The sequence below is a fragment of the Macrobrachium rosenbergii genome, chromosome 58 (assembly GCF_040412425.1).
Source record: "Macrobrachium rosenbergii isolate ZJJX-2024 chromosome 58, ASM4041242v1, whole genome shotgun sequence".
NCBI classification, from domain to species: Eukaryota; Metazoa; Arthropoda; class Malacostraca; order Decapoda; family Palaemonidae; genus Macrobrachium; species Macrobrachium rosenbergii.
The window spans coordinates 23,601,861-23,624,558 of NC_089798.1; the positions used below are offsets into that span (position 1 = coordinate 23,601,861).

A 22,698-nucleotide genomic window follows, 5' to 3' on the forward strand; every position below is an offset into this window, starting at 1 on the left:
ACTTAAAAATTAAACACTTTCTACAAGGGTATTATCTTTGAAAAATGCAGTTTCTAAGGGTATCACATCTTGTAAAAGTACACCAACTGAACGTGCTGTAATTACATGCACATACAAATTGCACCAGCACTTTTCTCCGAAGTGAACAGAGTAATTTTCAAAGAATGACACTTATACAACTCTTAGTTACATCTCTGATATTACATAAACGAATTCATTTTATCAAACAACCTCATCTCAAGGTCATGTAAAGTCCTTGTGACAAAGACTTTGCAAATGGACATAATACTTATATGATATTTATGTACAGAAATATAAATATAAATTTTCCATATCGATTTTACAGTTAAAAGCATGAAAACTTTTAAATTTACTTCAAACATTAAACAAGCATTTTCTGCAGGGGTATCATCTTTGAAAAGTGCAGTAACTTTGCAAATGGGTATCACATCTTGTAAAAGTATGCTAACTGAATGTGCTGAAATTACCTTTGCATCATATTTATGCATGTACAAAAATAAAAATAATACACCTTTTTGATACAGATTTTACACATGAAAGCATGAAATGCATTTTTCATAGAGATTTTACACATGAAAGCATGAAATGCATTTTTCATAGAGATTTTGCACATTAAAACATGAAATGCATTTTTTCATACAGATTTTACACACAAAAGCATGAAATGCATTTTTCTTACAGATTTCACACATAAAAGAATAAAATGCATTTTTTCATACAGATTTTTTATACATAAAAGCATGAAAACTTGTAAATTACTTCAAAAATTAAACACCCACTTCTTCTGCAGGGTTTCTCGAGATTCTTTTCGTGTGTCTGTGAAAAAATCGCGTATGCCCATTAGTTTTCCCTGTTCCAGTGAAAATTTTGTGTGTGTGTGAATTGCAGCTTTTCTTTCGAATGTAAGATCAAAGTATTACTGTACTGTATATAAAACTTAATTTGTTCATGAGACTTACCTGTCAGATGTATATATAGCTGTATTCTCCGAAGTCCGACAGAATTTCAAAATTCGCGGCACACGCAGTGGCCGGGCAGGTGGTTAGTACCCATTCCCGCCGCTGGGAGGTGGGTATCAGGAACCATTCCCATTTTCTATTCAGATTTTCTCTGTCGCCGGACTGTCAACACCTGTTGTCAGTTCCTCCGCCATTTGGATTTCGAAATTTGTTGTCACTTAAGTATTTTGGTTGTTTTTTGGTATTCGACTGGATCTGTGACTTGGCATACGCTCTTTGTGGACCGTTTTTGATTTTGCTTTTGACTTTTCTTATAATTAAGATGTCTTACCTCTAGCTATCGAGTCTGTAGCTTGGGTGAATGTAAGGTGAGGCTATCGAAGACTTTGATAGTTCCTCACACTTTATGTATGATATGTAAGGGTGTTCAATGCTCTATGATAATCGGTTATAATGAATGTGTGGGATTGTCTGAGGGTGAGTGGAAGAAATATGAAGCCTATATGCTTAAATTGGAGCGTGATAGGTTGAGGAAATCTTCCTCCAGAGTGCATCCTTAGATGGACAGTCAGGGTTTTCTCCTACTAGTAACCCTGTAGTAAATTTAGTACTAACCCTGTAGTTTGTTGCTGCAGAAGGTAATACCCTGGCTCTCGTGTTGGAGTCAATGCGTGCTCTTGAAACTAAAGTGAATGCAATTCAACGCAAAGTGTTAGTGCTAGTGCCCCTAGTGTTGTGGGGGGGCGTCAGATCGGCCCTATAATGCCTCTAGGCCTGGACCTCTGTCGAACTCCCAGGACCAGGGAGGGGGCATGTCGAAAGCCGCATGAGGGTTACGGGGCTTCCCACCGATCTGGCGTCCCTTCGGCAGGTCCTGATGACGCTACCCAGGCTGCCAGGGATCGTGCTCAGGCACGCATCCTGAAGGATTGCTTCTCGTCCTCCGACACGTCCTCCCGCCTCGGGGTTGGAGCTCTCGGTTGGACTCTCGCCCTCTTAAGAGAAGCTTAGAGGAGAGGACGTTTCACGTCCTCTTCCTCTAGACGTTTGTACTCTTCCCCGAAAGTTGCGTGGATATTCCTCTGCAGAAGAGAATAAAGTGTTTTTCGGATGATCACTCTACTCGACCCCCTGTCGCGCTAAGGCAAGGGCTAGAGCTTCTTCCCCTGTGGAAGGAAGTATACGTCTCTCGCCCCTTTCCTTCTCTCAGGTTCAGCCCTTCTCCCGAGAGAGTGGCTTCTCCAACGTGTAAGATTTTGTTGGGTTTGCAACAACAGCTGGATGCTCTCATGAACCTTTCAAGATTCGAATCTGCCTGTTAAGAGGTACAGACTTTCACCTTCGTCTCCTGCTTCGGGAACGTCTGCTAGAGAGCTTCTTGTCTGTCATCTAGAGAGAGTGTTTAGTGGCTTCCTATTCGTCTTCCCGATTTGAGGTGTTGGACTTTTCTCTTGTCTCGCGCCAGGAGCGCGTCTTGCTCTTCGTGCGCTTCTCACGCTTCACGCGCCTCACCTTGACGCTCGGCGCGCTTGCCAGCCATGACGCCGACGCGCGCCACGCTGTGACTCTCTTCGTACTTGCCACGGAGCCTCGCGCGTCACGCCATGACGCTCCGCGCTCGCCTCGCCGTATAGCTTCAAGTCTTGTGTTGACACCGCTCCAGTTGTTCATCATGTCGCACAACTACCCGCTTCAACATCTGATGTCCTTCTTAATTTAGCCAGTACTTGCTTCGGCAGTACATATACTAATTGGAACGATACAGAGAAGATTAGCATGGCTCTTGCGCAAGGATGATGACACGCTAATCGTGAAGCGTTCCACATTTTTTATGTTTACTATACGTACTCTAGTTGACGACTTCTTCGTTCGCGGGAGTTCCCGCTTACGTATCGGCGAATCGGAACTACTTTCACCACTCACTCAAGACCCGCCAGCTGCGGAAGAACATCCTCTTTCGTCACAGCCTTTGGATGAAGAGAAACTTCTTTCGTCTTCTTCTTCCTCTGATTATCAGACTCTGGCTTTTTTCTTAAGGATCTGTTTCCTGAGACTTTTCAACCTTCGGCTCCTCTCTCTCCACCTTCGCAGTTGTCTTTGTCTTAAGGAGGCGTTTTGAAAAAAAAAATCAAGATGAGGAAGTCTTTATCTACCAAAAATTTTCTGGGATATTTTATATTATGGCATCATACATATCCTGACTATCTTCTCAGAAAGTTTTATTTAAAAGCAGGCACAGTTGAGTTATAAACAAAAACAGTAACCTATCATAGTCAAATTACATTTTCATATAATGTAATTGATATTGTCAGTATATCGGTGGTAATTTCTTCTTTTAGCTATGAAATAATATCTAATGCGATGGACCACCAACCCTTGGACCTCTTCAAGATCAGCGAAAAGACAGGAATGCTTCAGGGCTGGTGTCAGTCAGTCAGTAGTCAGTCAGTAGCAGCTCAGAGCTTAGTCTGGGAGCTGTCCAACTGCGTGCATGGACCAACCTCAGATGTGTTTTGACACTTGCTCTCATTTTTTTTCATTTTTTGAAAAAAAGTTATATTGTTTTGCAGGTCTATTTTTTGGCTTTTCATTATGTCATAAAACATCAAACTGTGTAACGGCAAGCAAATAAATACACAGAGAAGCAAAAATATCGTTTTTCTCAAACTAAAGTTATCGACATTCAAACTGCATCTCCTTCATAACTCTTCACCGATCTCAGATACAAAAAGTAAACGAAAGCTAAATGTTTTTGCATAACAAAGGGGCTTCCATGGGAAGCAACACGAGACCCGCACACACGAGAGAGTTTTTTCCCGAAGGAATGTCACTTCAAGAGAGGTAGCAAGTGACTCCTTTCATCTCCAGACTCCCTTTGCAACCAGGCTTCATTTTGCACAAGCCTGGAAAGAGTGAGGGGCAGACGTTTGGTCCCTCCTACTGTTAGAGAGAGGTTACTTGATTCCCTTCCTGTCTCCTCCTCCTTTGTTTTTGTTTCCCAACTGCCTTCCTGTCAAACAGAAAATTTGTTTGACCTGCTCGAACAGATGTTCGAGCGGAGAGCAGTGGAACAGGTCTTGGACTCGGTGTTCCCGGGATTTTACTACAGATTGTTTCTAGTCCCAAAACTTTCAGTAGGCTGGAGACCCGTCTTGGACGTCAACAGTCGAACAACTTGGTCCGGAAGGAAAAGTTCAAGATGGAGACCTCGCAGTCAATACTAGGAGCCCTTCATCCCGGGGATTGGATGGTATCTTTGGATCTCCAAGATACTTATCTTCACGCCCCAATTCATCCACGTTCGGTGAAGTATCTCAGGTTGTCTTGGGGACTAGACGTACCAGTTCAGGGCTCTCTGCTTTGGACTCTGCACAACGGCCATACCACGTTGAAAACACCGCTTCTCGTCCGATCAGCGAAGTTAAGCAACGTTGGGTCTGGTCAGTACTTGGATGGTTGACCGCCTGGGAACACCAGATGCTGTTGGCGTCACATTTTGCTCCGAGGGTGTTTACACGTCTCATGAAAAACGTTGCGATGCAGTTGCATCTGTCGCACGTCAGGATCTCACTCTACTTGGACGACTGGTTGATTCGAGCGTCGTCGGCGAAGGTATCTGGAGGACCTTCAGTTGACTCTGCAACTCGTGAAGTCCCTGGGACTTCTGGTCTGTGGAGAAGTCGCAGCTGATCCCCTCACTGTCCATTGTGTCTGGGAATTCAGATCTATTCAGCGGCTTTTATAGCGTCTCCGTCGCAAGAACGGCAACTTCTATGTACGAAAAAGTCTCGGCCTTCTTGGAAAAGGAAACATGCTAGGTGAAGGAAGGAATGAGTCTGCTGGGGACCATTTCCTCGCTGGAGAAGTTTGTTTTCTGGGAGTCTGCATCTCAGGCCTCTTCAGTTCTTTTGTTGGAGAACTGGCAAAGCAAGGAAGACTTGAAAGAGGAATTGAGAATTCTTCCTTATATAAAGAGGATCTGTGGTGGTGGCTCGATCCAACGGAATTGCAGAAAGGGATCTCCCTCAAGCTTCTGAACCCCAACCTAGTGTTGTTTTTCCGACGGGTCGAACAGGTTGGGGGGCAACACTAGAGGGAGAGGAAGTGTTAGGAACCTGGAGAGAGGAACAGGTGTCCTGGCACATCGACTTCAAAGATTTGGCGGCTATCTTTTAGCTCTCCAATTCTTCGAGGTCCAAGTTTGCAATCGTGTAGTTCTAGCAAACTCGGACAATACTACTTGTTGTTCCTGTTCAGCCTTGCAAGAGAGATTATTCTTTGAGCCTATGCTCGCAACATTTCGATTCTCACAAGTTTTGTTGCAGGGGTCGAAAATGTTCGAGCAGACCTGCTCTGTTGGCGCCATCAACTCCTGCCGAAGGAATGGACCCTTCATCAGGAGGTTTGCCAAGATTTTTGGAAATTTTTGGGGTCGCCATCTTGTGGATATTTTCACGACCTCAAGAACAGCGAGGCTCCCTCTATAAAGCTCATCTGTACTCGACCCTGGGGCAGTTGCGATAGTTGCTCTTCCCTGGGATTGGACGGGAATAGATGTTTACGCCTTTTCCCCGTTCTAAATTCTGGGGGAGAAGTCATACGCAAGTTCGCGGCCTCACAAGGGACGAGGATGACTCTCATCCCCACGTTTTGGCCTTGAACCACTGGTTCTCGGAGTTTCTCTTCTGGTTGGTAGACGTTCCGAGGACCCTTCCTATGAGAGCAGACCTGCTCATACAAACCCACTTCACGAGATATCTTTGAATCTCCCGCTCTGAACCTGACTGCTTTCAGACTATCGAAACTTGGTCAGAGCGAAGGGGTTTTTTCTGGCCAGGTGGCACGGGCCATCGCTAGAGCCAGAAGTTCTTCATCTAAAGGATATATCTAGCGAAGTGAGCAACCTTCAAAGGTTGGTGTAGAAAGAAGGGCTTTTTCCTCTTCCTCTATCACTGTGAGCCAGGTTGCGGATTTTCTCCTTTACTTAAGAGAAAAACTCGATATAGCAGTTCCGACTATCAAGTGTTATCGGAGCATGCTTTCGATTGTATTCAGACACAGAGGATTAGCTTTGTCTGACAATAAGGACCTCCACGATCTTACGAGCTCTTTCAAGACGTCCAAGGTTCCTCAGCTGAATTCCCCTGCTTGGAACTTGGACGTAATGCTCAAGTTTTTGATGTTTAGTCCTTTTGAGCCTCTCCACTCTGCATCTCTTAAGGATGTTACTCGAAAACGGCATTCCTCATTCGGCTCTGAAGAGAGTGAGAGAGAGAAGTTAGGAGAGGCCGTCATGTGGGCTTCAAGCAAGGAACACAATGCTGTCTATTCTTTAAGCCCTAAGTTCTTGGCTAAGAATGATAGGTCTTCTAACCCTTGGCCTAGACACTTTGAAATTAAAGGTTTAGCAGACCTTATTGGACAGGAACCTGAGGGAGTTCTATGTCCAGTTAGAGCTCTCAAGTACTACCTTAAAAGAACAGGGACACTCGTGGTCCATTGGATGTTTTATGGTGTTCTGTGAGGCAACCAGTTAAACCTATGTCGAAGAATGCACTGGCATTCTTCATTAGGGACGTCATTAAGGACGCACACTCTAGTTGTGACGACTCCAACTTCAAGTTGTTGAGAGTTAACGCTCACGAGGTGAGGGCAGTTGCTACCTCCATGGCGTTGTTCAAGAAAAATATGGTACTCAGTGACATTTTTAGTGCCACATTTTGGCGAAGTCAATTCGGTGTTTGCCTCACACTCTTGGCAAGATGTTTAGGTAGCATACGAAAATTGCTTTTCGCTGGGACCATACATTGCTGCTTCAGCAACCTTGGGGACAGGGGTAACTCTGATCCTATCCCCTTTTTAATTGTGTTTTTGTGGTTGTTGGGTCGACTACTGGAGGCAGTCTTCCCAATCCTTTGCAAACTAACGCTTTAGGTGTTGGTTAGGTGGTTAGTAATGCTCTTTTGTCCTCTTTGTATGGTCTATGATCTAGTCACATTGTGGTCACGCCCCGTTGACAGATCATCTAGAAGTCGCCAGCTATATAGGTCACTACCTCGCTGGGGTCTCTAGTAAAGCAGAAGCAGACTAGAGTGACAGTAACCACTCAGTCAGCTACGCTATCAGATAAGGAACCAAAATAATTTTACCAATAATTGGTTTTTAATTCTTGGCTGTCTCTACCCCCTCCAAAGGTGGTATTCAGCTATATATATATCTGGCAGGTAAGTCTCATGAACAAAATGATATTTTAATGATAAAATAAAGTTTGTTCATACTTACCTGGCAGATATATATTCATATTATTGTCTAATCCTTGGGCCAGCCCTCCCTCCTCCCCTCAGGAGACAGTGGCGTTAGAAAATGCTCCAGCTCCCATGCTCAGTGTACGCGTGATTAATAACAGTCAAAAATTGTATTTGTGAGTGTGCACGATTGTCAGCTTTTGGAAATAAATCAATGAGGGAAATTTTGTCAGAATCCTCTACATTGTCAGTTATTCCAATTTTAATATTCATGAAGAACTGTAACTTAATTGGTAGAATATAAAAAGAAGTGAATAAAGAAAATGTGAAAACCCTTAGGGCATTTGTTGAATTTTAAAAACAAAATTTTAAAATGTTAATTAACTTATTTTGAGTTTTATTTTTTTTTCAAGTCTGTATTTTTGGAAATATGAGTAAATGTATTTCTTATGTGTATGTGTTCCAGTGTAGAAGCATGTGCCTTTGTTAGTTTTATTTTCATTCATTCATCACCACACCAAATGACCTGTTTGGTCCCAGTGCTTGGACTCTGACCTAGACCTGGTATTTCATTCAAATTCTTCAGGCCAGCCCTGTGGGAGCTGATAGTCAGTGGTCTGGTTGAACTATTTTTTAATAATAATAATAATCTTATTCCCAGAAAAGCAAGATTACCAATACTATAATAAATTCTCTCTTAGATACCAAAGTACAGTAGTATGCTTACATAAGAGAGTGTTTTGTATCTGTCAGATGATTCTGAATGTTTTAAGTTTTTCTGATCTTTATTTTTTTTTTTCAGGATGCTCATAATTCCATCTTAGAATTTGACGGAGATACTCACCTCTTTGCCGTATATGATGGTCATGGAGGACATGAAGTGGCAGCATACACAGCTCTAAAGTTACCCGAGTTCATTAAACAGTTCATTTCCAAGCAAGATAATAAGAACGTTCCTGACTGTCTAAAGAAGGCTTTTCTTGCTTTTGATTCAACCTTGGTAAAGCCAGAGGTTGTCAATATTCTCAAGCAAATTGCTGGCACAAAAGATGATGGTAAGTCAGCCTTTCAGTATGTTTAAAAAGTAACCATGGAATCTGGTCTCAGATTATATAGAACCTTGGGATCATAGCTGACCTGAACATGTTGTGGCACCTATTGATTTCATATGCTAAAATATCCTTCTGATGCATTACATTACGTAAAAGCAATAAGATTAAGGGTTGCTGTGTCTTGTATATACTGTGATTTCATTACCCTTTTGTAAATGCGTAATGTTATTATTTTAATGTTTAGTATTGATAGTGTAATTTATAATTGATCAATTTTTGTGATGGTAAAGTGGTCAGTTTTCATGTTTTTGACCAAAAGTTCTCTTTTTTAAACATCTAACTTACCTGGTAGTTATATATATAGCTTAAGTCCCTGACGTCACGGCAGAATTTCAAAAAACGCGGCAATCGCCGATCGGTAGTCAGGTGAACCACCTGTGCGCCCTCTACCCAGGTACCTGGAACCATTCCAACTATTCCTCAGATCTTCCCTGCCGCTGTGTCGGTAACATCGATGGAATTTCGCTCGTAGCCTGTGTTTTTTTTTTCGCAACTTATTTTGGTGAAGTACACTTTGGCTTGGCTTTCGCTTGTTCGCTTTTGGATTTTCTTATAACATATCTGACTTCATCGAGTGTGAAAATGTGTGTGTGGGGATGCAAGCGGCTTGCTAAAGTCTCCTTGGATCCCCACTTAGTATGTCTGAAGAACGGGAATGAAAGACTGGCTCAGAAGAGCCAAGAGTACTGTTTCTCACTCTTCTTGATATAACCAGGGAATAGTTAATTCTTTTCCCCTTGATAACTATCCTATTGATCCTTCTCCCGTAGTGGTAGTCTCTGAACCCCCTACTGAAACAGGTAAGGACTCAATACTTAATGATTTGTTGGCTGCCATTCAGACCCTGGCCCAACAGGTAAAATCCCTCTCAGAAGACAGGGATAATATGTGATCGATAATAAGAGATCTAAAAAATACAAGTGTTAATATGTTGTTAGTGTAAGTGCAGTGGAGAGTGCGACCGCTCGGTCCTGTTGTGCTCCTAGTCCTAGACCTCTTCCAAGCTCACCAACCCCTGTGAGAAGGAAAGTCGACAGACGAAGGGAGGCAAGAGGCTTTAGCTACTGAGCAGTCGTCCCCTCGAGCGTACCTGTTGACGCGTTTCCCAGGACGCTCACCCTCGCCATAGGAAAGGCGAGGTTAAAGTGTTTTTCGTCCATTGGTTGCTGTACGTCAACCGGAGGAAGCTTTTGACCGATGTTGCACAGGCGGCCAGTTCTCAAGTAACCTCTAGGTTTGATGGGACAGCGAAAGTTAGAAGTATGGACGCCAGGACGGCGTCGGCTTAACGAAGCTGGACGCCAGGGCGCCGAAGCGTCGCGCCAGGGCTGGCGCGCCAGGACGCCAGGGCGTTGAGAAGCTGGACGCCAGGATGTCAGGCGTCGAGAGCTGAAGCTGGACGCCTGGACGTCAAGTGTCGCCAGAAGTTAGACGCCAGGACGCCAGGCGTCATGAAGCTGGACGCTAAGACATTAAGCTTCAAGAAAATGGACTTTTAACACGCCAGGCGTCAAGAGACTGGGGCCTGGGCGCCAAGGCGTCAAGATGATATTTTGAAAGACGTCGCTACTTCCGTCTTCGAAAATCGGAAGAAGAGAATGATAATATCCGCATTCTCCTGTGAATCCTATTGTAGAGATTTCTGACGAAGACAATATAAAAGGCCATCAGCTTTTATCAGACTTGAAAAGGCTTATGAAGCTATTTTCGGAAATTTTTCCCAGAGAAATTTATCCTGACTGCTCCTCGTTCCCCGCCTTCAGAATTTACTCTTGTGAAGGCGTCTAAGAGGGCAGCATTTACGAAGAATGGATACTTTCGAAGGAGAAACAATGAAAGACAGCCTTTGTTTTTCCTCCAACCAAACTAGTTCAAGGTCTAGCGTTTAATATCAAACTGGAGAATCGTTCGGCCTCGAAATACCTGCCCCTTCCCAGGAACCTTCTCGAATCTTGTTGACTCTTCTCGTCGAGTGGCCATGGGGAAAACGAAGTTGTTGGTCGATATCAGAATTGGACCACCCCCTCAAAAGAATTTGGAGATTTAATAAGGAAGATGGAATTATTCAACACGACTGACACCGAAGAACTCATATATCTGATGTCGTGTATGGATAAAGGACTCGGAGATAGTTCCAACGAATCAACTGCACCTTTCTCAGAGGGACTCCTGAAGAAAAGGGCCCATCTTTGCTCTTTCCTGGCTAATGGGGTCACGTCCAATCAAAATCAGAATTGATTTATACCTCTTTTTTCCTCTCACCCCTTCTCTCAAGGTTTGGTATAGAGGCCTTTTCATCTTTGGCCCAGAAAACCACGTAAGATTTAAGATCTAAAACAGCAAGAAAAGTCCTACCTACGACTTTCATCGCTAAAAAGAGTAAGGCTGAGGTTCCTGTGTTTCAGGTATCTCAGCTCTTTCGTGGTCGGCCCTCCGATAGAGGTTCCTCTAGGGCGGGTAGATGAATTACAACGAGAAGAGGCTCTACACAGGGAAGAAGGAGGACCTGCCTTTCTTCTCCTGCAGACTGCGATAGGAGCCGGACTGTCCAGCCTGAGTAGGCCCCCTCTAGTAATAAGACAATTCGACCTTTCTGCCAAATGCAACGACAGAACCAAGGCAAAGGTTCTACAGCAACAAGTGTCTATGATGTTGCAAAAGGAGACCAGATAGAGAGTTCAGGATCCGAATTCCCCAGGATTCTACATTCGGTTATTCCTGATCCCCAAATGCTTGGGGGGTTAGAGACCGGTGCTAGACGGGATTGCACTCAACTTTTTTGTGCAATAAACAAAGGTCGCTATGGAAACGACAAAATCGGTTCTAGCAGCGGTCAGACAGCATGACTGGATGGCCTCACTGGACCTCCAGGATGCGTATTTTCACGTCCCCATGCACCCGATCTCCAAGAATTTTCTGAAGTTCGTCCACGGGAAAGGTTTTATAGTTTCGGTCTCTCTCTTTCGGCCTAAACAGAAAAGGTTGACGTCTGGCTCTGGAGCCGAGACCTCTCAAGAGCAAGTTACCTAATATTGAGGGACGTCATGATAACACTTCATAGACTACAGATTGTAGTCATAGCAGCAGCCCGGAGCTCTTCCCTTCCAGCCCCAAGGGTAGCTCTCCTACTAAGAACAAACGTAGACAGTTCTATTCAGTCAGGATACCGGGCTGCAAGAGCGTGGCGGACACTGTGCTGCCTTCCGTACATCCTCCTCTTCCTCCTTCGGATTGGTACTCGTCTGCGGAACCCCTCCACGGTCCATTATTGACGATGAGAAGGAAATAATTGCCGTAGTTGAGGCTTCCCCAGCCTGTCCCCAACAGCAGGAAGCCCCGCATATAGCTTTACTATAAAATATGCAGCAGACTTTGTCTTCCCGGCTGCAAGCGTGACAACCAGGCAAACAGAAGAAGGATAATGGACGTCCAACTAAAGCTTCTAGACGTCCAGAAGTTTAAGACGCTGAACGTAGTGAATGAAACTCTAGACGCTGGATGCAGTGGCGTCAAGCATCTAGGAGTGAAATACCATGATGACAATCGTCAATGAACCCAAGACGTCAAGCGTCAAGGCATTGGACGTCAGGCTTCAAGATATTGGAAGCCAAGACGTGGAGTTAGTTCAGGACGCAAGATGCACTGGCAAAGATGCACTGGCATCAGCGTCTAACAAAGAATTAGGTCTACTGATAAACAGATAGAAATCTCAGCTGATCCCATCCCAAGAGGTTCTATGCCTTAGGATGAAGATTCAGAGTCAGGATTTTCGGGCTTTTCCGTTTATTGCAAAGACAGGACAAGCCTCAAGAAAATTTCAGAACTTTATAAAGAGACAGTCATGCTTGGCAAAGGAATGAATGAGTCTGCTGGGAACCCTTTCCTCGCTGGAACAGTTTGTCTCCTTTGAGAGGTTAATTCTATGTCCGTTACAGTTTCATCTAAATCAAAACTGGGACAAGGAAATAGAACTGGAGACCAAGTGCATCCCCATTTCGGGACCAATAAGACCGTATTTGTAGTGGTGGAACGTCCCCGTCAAGCTCCAGGAGGTCCCTTCTCTATATTAGAGGAACCCAGACCTAGTGTTGTTATCCGGACGCGTCGGACTCAGTATGGGGAGCAACACAGGGAAATAAAAAGTCTCGGGCTCCTGGACCAGAGAGCAGGAGGAGTTAAACATCAATTAGAAGGAACTAACTGCAATCCTTCTAGCTCTCAGGGAGTTTGAATACAGTGGGAACAAAGAGGTGCAGGTCAACACCGACAACACACGGCAGCGTTGGCCTACATCAGCAAACAAGGGGGCACTCACTCCAGGTCTCTATACGAGACAACAAGAGAATCTCTTCTTTGGGCAAAAAGGAGAAGAATGTAAAACTAGTAACCCACTTTATCCAAGGGGAGAAAAAATGTGAGGGCGGACATTCTGAGCAGGAAATAAAGTCCTCTCAAAAGAATGAACGCTACATCAGGACTTTGGGGGCGTCCTTGCATAGATCTCTTCGCCACAGCATGTGGCGAAGAGGTTGGACACTTACTGCTCTCAGTACCAGATCCCGGGCTATATACATAGACGCTGCGTTCCTGGTGGACTGGTCCAACTTGGACGTGTATGCATTTCCCTATTTCAAGATAATACACAGGGTACTGAAAAAATTTGTGTCACATCAGAGGACCGGAATGACCCTTGTGGCCCCCTTACTAAACGACAAGAGATTGGTTCCCAGAAGTACTGGATTGGATGGTGGACATCCCGAGTAGCCTACCTCAGAGAGTAGATCTACTCAAACAACCCCACTTGGAAAGATATTATCAAAACCTACAAGCGCTACTAGTAACTGTTTTTGGACTATCGGAAAACTCACAAGAGCCAGAAGTTTTTGAAGGAGGTAGCTGGTGCTATATCGCAAATCAAGGAAGTTATCCACCATTAAGGTATACCAATCCAAGTGGGAGGTATTTAGAGGATGGTGCAAGGACAACCATGTGTCCTCTTCCAATATTTCTGTAACCCAAATTTGTATATAGAGAACTCACCAGCATGGAACCTAGACGTGGTCCTGAGGTTCCTCATGGGGAAGTAGGTTCGATCCCTTGCAGAGGACATCTTTAAAGGACCTCACCATGAAAACTCTTTTCTTGGTCAGTTTGGGCTCAGCGAAAAGAGTTAGTGAGTTACATGCTCTCAGCAAGAATATAGATTTTATACAAGGCAAGGCAATCTGCTCACTGCAACTAGGCTTCCTTGCAAAAAATGAATACTCATCACAACCCTAGCCCAGAACGTTCGAGATTCGAACCTAACGGACATAACAGGGGAGGAGAGAGAGAGAGTCCTATTCGGTAAGGGCTCTAAGGCTCTACCTGGATAGGACAAAGGATTGAAGAAGGAATTCAGAAGGGCTTTGGTGCTCAGTCAAAAAGCTCTCTGTATAGATGTCGAAGAATGCTCTGTTTTATTTTATCAGACAGTTGATAAAAGAAGCAAATATGGAATGTAGAGAGATAGACTACAAGATTCTGAAAGTAAAGACGACGAGGTCAGGGCAGTAGCAACCTCTGTAGCTCTTAAACAGAACAGGTCCCTGCAGAGTATCTTGGACACGACCTTCTGGAGAAGCAAGTTAGTATTTGCCTCTCACTATCTAAAACAAGTCAAGACATTATCACGAAGATTGCTATACGCTGTCCGTTTATAGCATCTAAGTCAGTAATGGGAGAGGGAATACCCCTACAATCCCATAAACCAATACCCTTTTTCTTACCTTGGAATTGAGAATTTTTATGGTTGTTTGTGAAGACTGGGCGCAGTCTTCCGCAATCATTGGGATGAAAGTTCCTTGGTAGAGCCCGAACAAGGGTATTGAGAGGAGATCTAGTCACATAGAGGTTATACACCGGTTGACAGCCCCTAGAGATTTTCAGCCCCTGGGTGGATCGCTGGATCTCTTAAGGAATGCAGACATAATGAGGGGGAGTTCATTGAAGTCAGCTTCCTTAATCCAATCCTATAAAATAATATCCTTTGTTCTTGCCTTGGAATGGTTGAAATTTGATGGTTGTTTGTGAAGATTGAACGCAGTCTTCCACAATCATTGATTTTAGTCAGATGATCATTTTGTTCCTTGGTGGCGCCCAGAACAAGGGTATTATAGGTTGTCTGTCACATAGAGGTTGGTACACCGGTTGGCAGCTCCTAGAGGTCTTCAGCCCCCTGAGTGGATCGCTGGACCTCTTAAGGAATGCAGACATAATGAGGGGGAGTTCATTGAACTCAGCTTCCTTAATCCAATTCCATAAAACAATACCCTTTGTTCTTACCTTGGAATGGTTGAAATTTTATGGTTGTTTGTGAAGATTGAATGCAGTCTTCCACAATCATCAATTTTAGTCAAATGATCATTTTTGTTCCTTGGTGGCGCCCGGAACAAGGGTATTATAGGTTGTCTGTCACATAGAGGTTGGTACACCGGTTGGCAGCTCCTAGAGGTCTTCAGCCCCCTGAGTGGATCGCTGGACCTCTTAAGGAAAGCAGACAAAATGAGGGAGTTCATTGAAGTCAGCTTCCTTAATCCAGGTAAGGACCTTAAGTTGGTTTATTAACCCTTAAGCAAATTCCAACGATGTTGGCTGTCTCTGACCCTCCACCAAAGGTGTCAATCAGCTATATATATAACTACCAGGTAAGTTAGATGTTTAAAAATGATATTTTCATAATAAAATAAATTTTTGAACATACTTACCTGGTAGTTATATATAATTAAATTCCACCCTCCCCCCTCTAGAGACTAGGGGCATGGAAGATCTGAGGAATAGTTGGAATGGTTCCAGGTACCTGGGTAGAGGGCGCACAGGTGGTTCACCTGACTACCGATCGGCGATTGCCATGAAGTTTTTGAAATTCTGCCGTGACGTCAGGGACTTAAGCTATATATATAACTACCAGGCAAGTATGTTCAAAAATTTATTTTATTATGAAAATATCATTTTGAGCAGTTGGTTATGCTTAAAGCTAGTTGGAAGTCTTCATATGATTGTGTGCAGTATTGCTGTACTCAACCTAACCCCCCAGAAATTTTCATGAATTTTATTTCATTTTGTTTACCTCTGTTGAGAGCCGTATTCTGTTCCGATGTTAACAACTGCCCTGTCTGTGCTTGGCCTTCCTCATAACAGTTAATAGAAGATTTGATGGTGTGGATGCACAGAGTGAAGTTTTGTTATAGTGATTCAAATGGTACATCAATCCCCTACGCAGTAGGCATAGCAAGTATTAGATAGATGATCATGTCCTTGCCTCCACGACAATTGCAAATAGAAGGGATTTGATGGAGAAGTAGGGATGGGTTTGATATTTAGTTGTGTAAGAGGGTTGTAAAAGAACAGTCTAATCCTCTCCAAATGTGTTTGAGGGACCAGTTAATAAGTTTAGATTTATGTTATTGTCTACAGCCAGAGGACAAAATGTTTGTATGAATGGATATAGGATGGAATTGTGCAGTTTAGTTTCTAAAGGTTTTCGAAAAATTTAGAGAGCCATGGGTGTTATCCACCTAAACTGCCTTATTTGTGCCTTTCTGTACATCTTCGTACTGTCAGCCAGGTCATGCAGTTCAGTTGCATTCCATCATGAGCGGCCACAAAGCTAAATTTCCACTTCCTCAGCTTATATAATTGATCTTATTTGGGATGAATTTTACTTACTGTAAAAGATAGCTACAGTATATCCTTGCGCTGGGAGACGATTTGGCATTCAGGTTGGAGATCATCTCATGGCTGACCTAGATGATTGTCTGGTTCCCTTGTTCTGTATTAGGTGTTTCTTGGATATGTTAGCTCTAGTCAGAATTCTTGCCAAAGGCAAGGATGGTTGTCAGTGATTTGCTAGTTGCTGTTGGCTGTGTTTTTTTATGGTGTTACTTTTTTGTTTTGTTTGCTCAGGATGTCTCCAACTGACACTATGAACAAAAACACTAGGTTTTGTAGGAATTCTGGCTATGTTAATAGATTGTATTATTTGCAGTGAAACTTACCAGCTATTATGATAGCTGCTAAAACTCACGTCCACGCATCTTCAACAAATGTAAACAAAAATAAGGATAATTGGCTTAGATCTCATATGACAGTTGCTGCCTAGTTCACCTACCCCACACTGGGTGAGACCAAAATGTTTACCTCATATACAGAAAAACTTTTGATGCCATTGTGAATGCAAGCGTGGTATTTCAGAAGTTTGTTTTCTTGGTCAAGTGTAAGGTCATGCTTAGCAGACAGTTGTCTTAATAGGATGTATTCCTTGAGTCATGATAGGCATACCTCTTACATGGAATGCTTTGGAAAGACTTGCGATTTAGATAACAGGTGTAATGTCTTTGATAAAAGTGAATGTGTGCTTAAGTATCTCAAACATATGGAGTCTGATAGATTACAAAAGCAACTTGTTAGATCAGGATTCAAAACTACTGATACCTGTTTTCAAATTACTTCTTTGACTCCCTCCCCCTCCTCCTAGATCAGGATTTAAAACTACTGATACCTGTATTCAAATTCCTTCTTCAACTCCCACCCCCCCTCCTCAACCTTAATTTTTTGTGCCGGTCATTTCTGCCCTGCCTTCTGCTGCTCCCCATTTGGCTAAGGATCCATGCGTGGCTGGTTTATTGCAGGGTATGGGTTTAGTGTTTGCTTCATTACACAAAATTTATCAAAGATGAGAATGACCCAGAATTCCCCTGTAATGATTCATGTTTCCCTTCAAGAGGTAAGGCTTTGGTAGCTCCTGTCTGTAGCCCCTCCTGGAGCACTTGCACCACCCACTGATCTGCACCTCTGTCTCTCCATTCCTCCCAAAAGAGGCTGAGTCTGGCCCCACCGGCGCATGGAGGACAGGGATCCTACTTACTGGTATTTGACCTTGTGGCTTTGAGGAGAACTTGTGACCCCTGGAGTTGTAGCGGGACCTTGAGTAAGGTTTGGACCTGGAGTTCTAAACGGATGCCTGTTAAGAGGAGATACCGTCTTGGTCAAAGGCATGGGAGCAGGCCTCGGTCTTGTGGAAGACATAGACAGGATGTGTGTGACGACGCCCTCTTATCCATGGCTGACAGGACGTCTTTCACTACTGCTTCTGGGAAGAGGCCCTCCTTGTCAAAGGGTGCGAACATCAAAGCCGTTCTCTGAGAAGAAGTCACAGCCTTAGACAAGAACGAAGCACCAAGTTTCCCTCTTCTTCAGAGTGGCCATGGCGAAGAGGGAGGAAATTTCAGCCTGCACGCATCATGGATAGCGATATCGGTGCAGGACAGGAACCCCGTGATTTTTCCAAGACGTCTTCTAATGAGATTAGCCTGCTCCACCTGTTTGAAAACAGCTCCCATTGACCAATCGATAAAGCTGACAATCTCTAGGAGCTTGAAGAGGTTCCTGGAAAAATGTTCTCGTCTAGGGCAGAAAAGAAGGTCTTGTCTGCCTCGAATGAAATGCGTGCATTCAATTTCTTGAGGGTCCACCAGGCAAGTCCCCTGTGCTGAAATTACGGATCCCAGTGAAGGAGAAGCTCCTGTGCTGTAATAATTTTGCCTCCTTTTCGACAGCTTTGAAGGAGGGCAGATGCAGTCCTGACTTTTATTACCTGAGGACCTCTTAGCTTCCAACCACGCCTCTACCTCTTTTAATGCTTTCTTGGAGGCGGTGGAGAGTACCAGAGGAAGTGAAGAGGCAGGACCTTGTTTTCCCAGCTGGGCAGGTGGTAGAAGTCGGAGAAGACGGGGCTGTCGGCTGAAAATGTTATGGTACGACTGCAGCAGAAAGCTGAGTAGAGAAGCGTAATGTGAAGAAGGCCCGATTCACCTGGGCCTTCCTCTTCACCAGAAAGAATCGGTTCCGTGCCCAGACCGTCCAGGAGTTGAGGAGGGATACTTCTCTATCCTCGGGAATACCAAGGACTTTGCGGACTACCTTTTCTATCTTCCCTTCCAACAGAATAGAGTGCTGGGAGGCGAGGGTGTAAGCCAAAGGAATGAGACACTTCGTGTGCAGGAGGAGGGGTAAGAGGGCCGGGCCCTTTGCGGAACTTCCTGGAGAGGGCTAGGCCTCTTGACTGCACTAGGGGACCTGGGAGGAAGCGTCTGAAATGTATCTTCTTGATCGGATCCCCACGCTGAGCAACCAGGTATAGGGCTGGTTGTCCTTTTCTTGAAGAGTTTAGTAACCCTAGGGCAGGAATTATCCAAGAACGATGGCTCTTTAAGGGATGGAGAGGTCTGATCCCACTTGCGATGACGAGGAGGGGGATCCAAGAGCTGGAATATGAAGAGACTGAAGATGAACTGCTGCTACTCTCACCTGGAGAGCTTAACCTTAGGTAGTCGCCGACTGCCGACCGCCTTGATGAAGTTTCTGGGGACACCATCCCACGATTCGGCGATGGCGAGAAGATCAGGTCGATGGATCACTTTCACGTCTCCCTGAAGCTTGATGCTTCAAGGTGAGTCAAGCTTACTACTTCGCCACCAGGACTAAGGCTTTCCTGTGCCTTAGAGGACTTCACACGAGCCTGCTTCGTGGGCAATAATTTCTGACCTTTTCACCAGCTGCCGGACTGTCTTCTAGCCTCAGAAGGCATCGGGACATGGTGCCTTTGCTCAAAAGACTCAGAAAAAACGAGCAGACTCGCCTGAAACGCGATCGCGAACAACCACATTGTTATCACCAACACCAACACAACGTCATCACCGACGCTAACGCCCGGACTACCACGTAACGCACTAAACTTAAGACCGACTCCATGAAACCGTTCATTTGCGCTTCCATTTGATTTCTGAAAAGAACGGACTTCTGATTTATCAGCCTCGAGGCTGGGCTTGGCTTTAGGGAAAACATACTGGGAAGCTGGTCTGAAGAGGGGAATATGAGAGGGGAAAGAGCAGCTTGTAGAGGAGGGGGTAGGAGAGGAGGAAGGAACAGCCGGTAGAGGAGGTGACGCCAATGACACCGTCCAAGAAGATGATAACTCAGCTTCCTTCGTCCTTGTCTTAAAGGCTTTCCTATCCCTATCCCTAACCAGCTTAATCTGATGGGAACTGTATGTTTGCCAAAACTCCTGACTCCATTCCATACATTCACTGCATGTGTTCTCCTGGGAACACTCTTGACCCCTACATGCTGTACACAAAGAATGGCGATCGTAATTTAGAGTTTAACTAGTTTGGCTGGAGCACAAATTCCACCTCCAAACTCTGGATCCCGAAGCTTGAATCCGACATAGCTACGAAATCCCAGAGCTAGGCTAGCTAGATAAATAAACAGGCAATTGAGTACTTCACCCAGGAGAGAGCCCACAACCAAGTGCAAGCAGACAAAGGAACCCAAACAGTTTGAGGCAAGGGCCGCGTGAGATCGTTCCAAATACGCCCGAGAATAAAACTGACCTGGGTTTATGGGTATGTCTCCTGCCACGCTACCCCCCACGGCATCCGGTGGAACCAGCAGTCTCCTCACCAATTGTATCAGCGTTCCCAAACAAAGTTTGAAAATTTATATCTCGGACGTGTCGATTTTAAAGAGATAAAAGCTTTTACAGTGTTTTGGTAAGTATAATGAAACATCATTTTATCATAAAAATGTCATTTTTCTTGTTCTTCGCCATCTTCTCCCAGAGGTCCTTTACCTCTTCTTGACGCTTCTTTTTCTCTTTCACCTCCAGTCCTTTTGGTCTGTAGTGTACTTTGATTCCGTTTGTGTCTATCAGCAGCTCTCCTTTCGCTATGAACTTTTCTTTTCCTCCTGTCTCCTTACAGACAGAGATAGTATTGCTGCTAGGCTTGATATCCTTATTACCTAGCGGGCTAAAAGAGAAGTGCTCAGGATAACAAGAGTTGAGTCGTCTGTGGCATCATTGAACCTCCTTATGTCTGCCAAGTTGCTGATTACTGTCGCTGACTAGCTGACCCTACCCACATCTGTATCAGCTATTCATCTTTATGTGACACAGTCACCTTACTTAACCTTACCTGGGGTGTTTCCATTGCCTCGCTGCTCTTGTATCTTGCTGACAGTCTCTCCTGCTTCAAACAACTTAGCAGCTGATTTACCACCAGATGTGTAATTTTCTGCTGCCGCGGATGATGATGATAATGGTTCGGAGACTCTTCCTTTAGTTCTTAAAAAGCTTTAACTAAAGGAGCTTATACCGCATTCACTCTTGTTGAATAAAGTTCTCTCTTTGCAGCCATAAGAGCTACTCCTGCAGTCACAGTTATGAAACTATCCCTTACAGATGTGGTTAAGGTCAGATTTGATATCATTTGTTTCAGTCACATGTATTTTCTTGATTAGGTTTTTTGTTGTGGGGAGTGTGAAGGTACACTTGTATAGGAGTGTACCTTTAAATCTATAGGTGGGCTTATCAGACCGAGGCACAGGGATCTTTATTACCCCAACTCTCCTGGAAGTAGCAACCCCCCATAAGGGTCCCTCCCGCAGTTGTTCCCAAGGGCCTTACAACCTTATGTGGATCCACCATTCTGGCAGCAATACTCTTCAGGAAGAATACCACAGAAATTAAGGATTGTTTCAAGTTTCTTGTGAGAATCTGTTAGTCTCTTGGCTTGGGGATTTTTTTTTAGAAAGCTGCACTAATCCACCTCCTTTATACTGTGGTATTCAGCAATCTTAGTAGTTGGTAAGTTTCATCGCAAATAATGCAGATTCTCACAATGAAATTTTTATTTCAATATTTGCCAGCTATTTAAGTAACATCCCTCCCAGCCTCCCCATTTAGTTGGTGTTTTGTATAAGTTTTTCTGAATACAAGGTAAACATTCCAGTCTCACCTGGTGGTGGACAGGTGAACTAGACAGCAACTGTCATAAGGGATCTTAGCCTGTTATCTTTCTTTTTTTTCACATTTGCTGAATACATGGGGGCTTGAGTTTTAGGAGGTATTTTGATAGCTGGTATGTATGGAAATGATCAATTTTATTATGAGAATTTACATTCTGTAGAACGTAAATGCTTGTTTAGCAAATATTAGTGTTAGATATGCACAGTTGAAGGGGTCAAGCATGTGATGCAAATAAATGTGGAGAGTGTAGGGAGTTAGATAATTTTTAGTTCCTTACATATAGAAAAGGAGGGACTTGTCATTGAGGAAGCAATTGATTAAACTGAGATAGACCTTTTACTTCCCTTCCTGCTTCATTGCCAGTTCAAAGTTGTCTCCTAATTATCCTCCTCAGTCCCCCAATGCTCAGTTAACCCTTAAATGCTGAGTCTCTATTTACAAAAGTGTCTGCCGTATGCTGGCAGGTTTTGAGAGTTAGCGCCGAAGCAGAAAGAAAGTTTTTTTCAAAAAATCACAGCACACTTAGTTTTTAAGATTAAGAGTTCATTTTTGGCTCCTTTTTTTCTCATTGCGTGAAGTTTAGTATGCAACCATCAGAAATGAAAAAAAATATCATTATCAAATATAAATATTAGAATATATGACAGTGCGAAAAAAAAAATTTCATACATAATTGTATACAAATCATGCTGTGAGCAAAACGGTTAAAGCTAATGAGTTTTTTTTTTCTTTGTATTGTACACTAAATTATGATGATTTTGGTACATAACCAAATTGTAAAATGATCAAAGCAACACAGAGAAAATATTATCACAAAATGATGCATGCCCAGCTGGTAGTGATAACGGATGTAAAAAAGTTTTTTCAAAAATTCACCATAAATTGAAATATTGTGCTAGAGACTTCCCGTTTGTTGCAAAATGAAGGTAAATGATTGAATATTACTAGTGTAAGAGTTTTAGCTTACAAGTGCATTTGTTCCGACACAATATACAAACCCTCGGTCCTTTACATTAGGAATTACTTTCAGGCGTAGGCTGGAAACGGCCGTTAAACTCTTGAGCAAGGTGGTTAGGCAGTAACTACCGCCAGGTAGGCGGGGATACCCGCCTGCCCGGATGTAAACATTCTAGTTTGCTTTCAGCTGTCATGCGTTGCTGACGTGTTTTCGTTCTCTCCGCCCAACTGTCGTTAAGCTCTTATTATCCCGGTGGGATCTTTCTGTTTTTTTTGTTTATATATTACGTGTGTTTGATATTTATTAATACAAACCCACAATTTGTGATAACCTTGCATAAGCCTTCGTTCCGTGCCTGTGTCTTGGGTTTGACGGCCAAGGGCGTAACTGGAGTAGCATAACCAAGTGGTAATGCTTCTCTTCAGCAGCCCTTTACATAAATACTGAGGGCGCCCCTGTACTTTCGGAGATATAGTTTGGGATGCAATATCTTCACTCCCCTACATCCATCGGGACGTAAGAGTTAGTTCCCTTCTTGGCCTTCCGCCCTCTGTGT

The 22,698-nt window shown here is 43.8% G+C and overlaps 1 protein-coding gene and 2 non-coding genes across 3 annotated transcripts in view; all 3 read left to right on the forward strand.

Moving 5' to 3' along the window:
* LOC136837165 (probable protein phosphatase CG10417) overlaps nucleotides 1-22,698 on the forward strand; it is a 224,056-nt gene that overhangs the window by 14,015 nt on the left and 187,343 nt on the right. The window contains exon 2 of the mRNA XM_067101836.1: nucleotides 8,028-8,280. Coding sequence (XP_066957937.1) covers nucleotides 8,028-8,280 — 253 coding nt within the window. The remainder of the gene's footprint in view (nucleotides 1-8,027; nucleotides 8,281-22,698) is intronic.
* Nucleotides 2,704-2,810, forward strand: LOC136837330 (U6 spliceosomal RNA). Its single transcript, XR_010852645.1, has one exon. It is a non-coding gene; the product is annotated as a U6 spliceosomal RNA (small nuclear RNA).
* Nucleotides 4,351-4,469, forward strand: LOC136837334 (5S ribosomal RNA). Its single transcript, XR_010852649.1, has one exon. It is a non-coding gene; the product is annotated as a 5S ribosomal RNA (ribosomal RNA).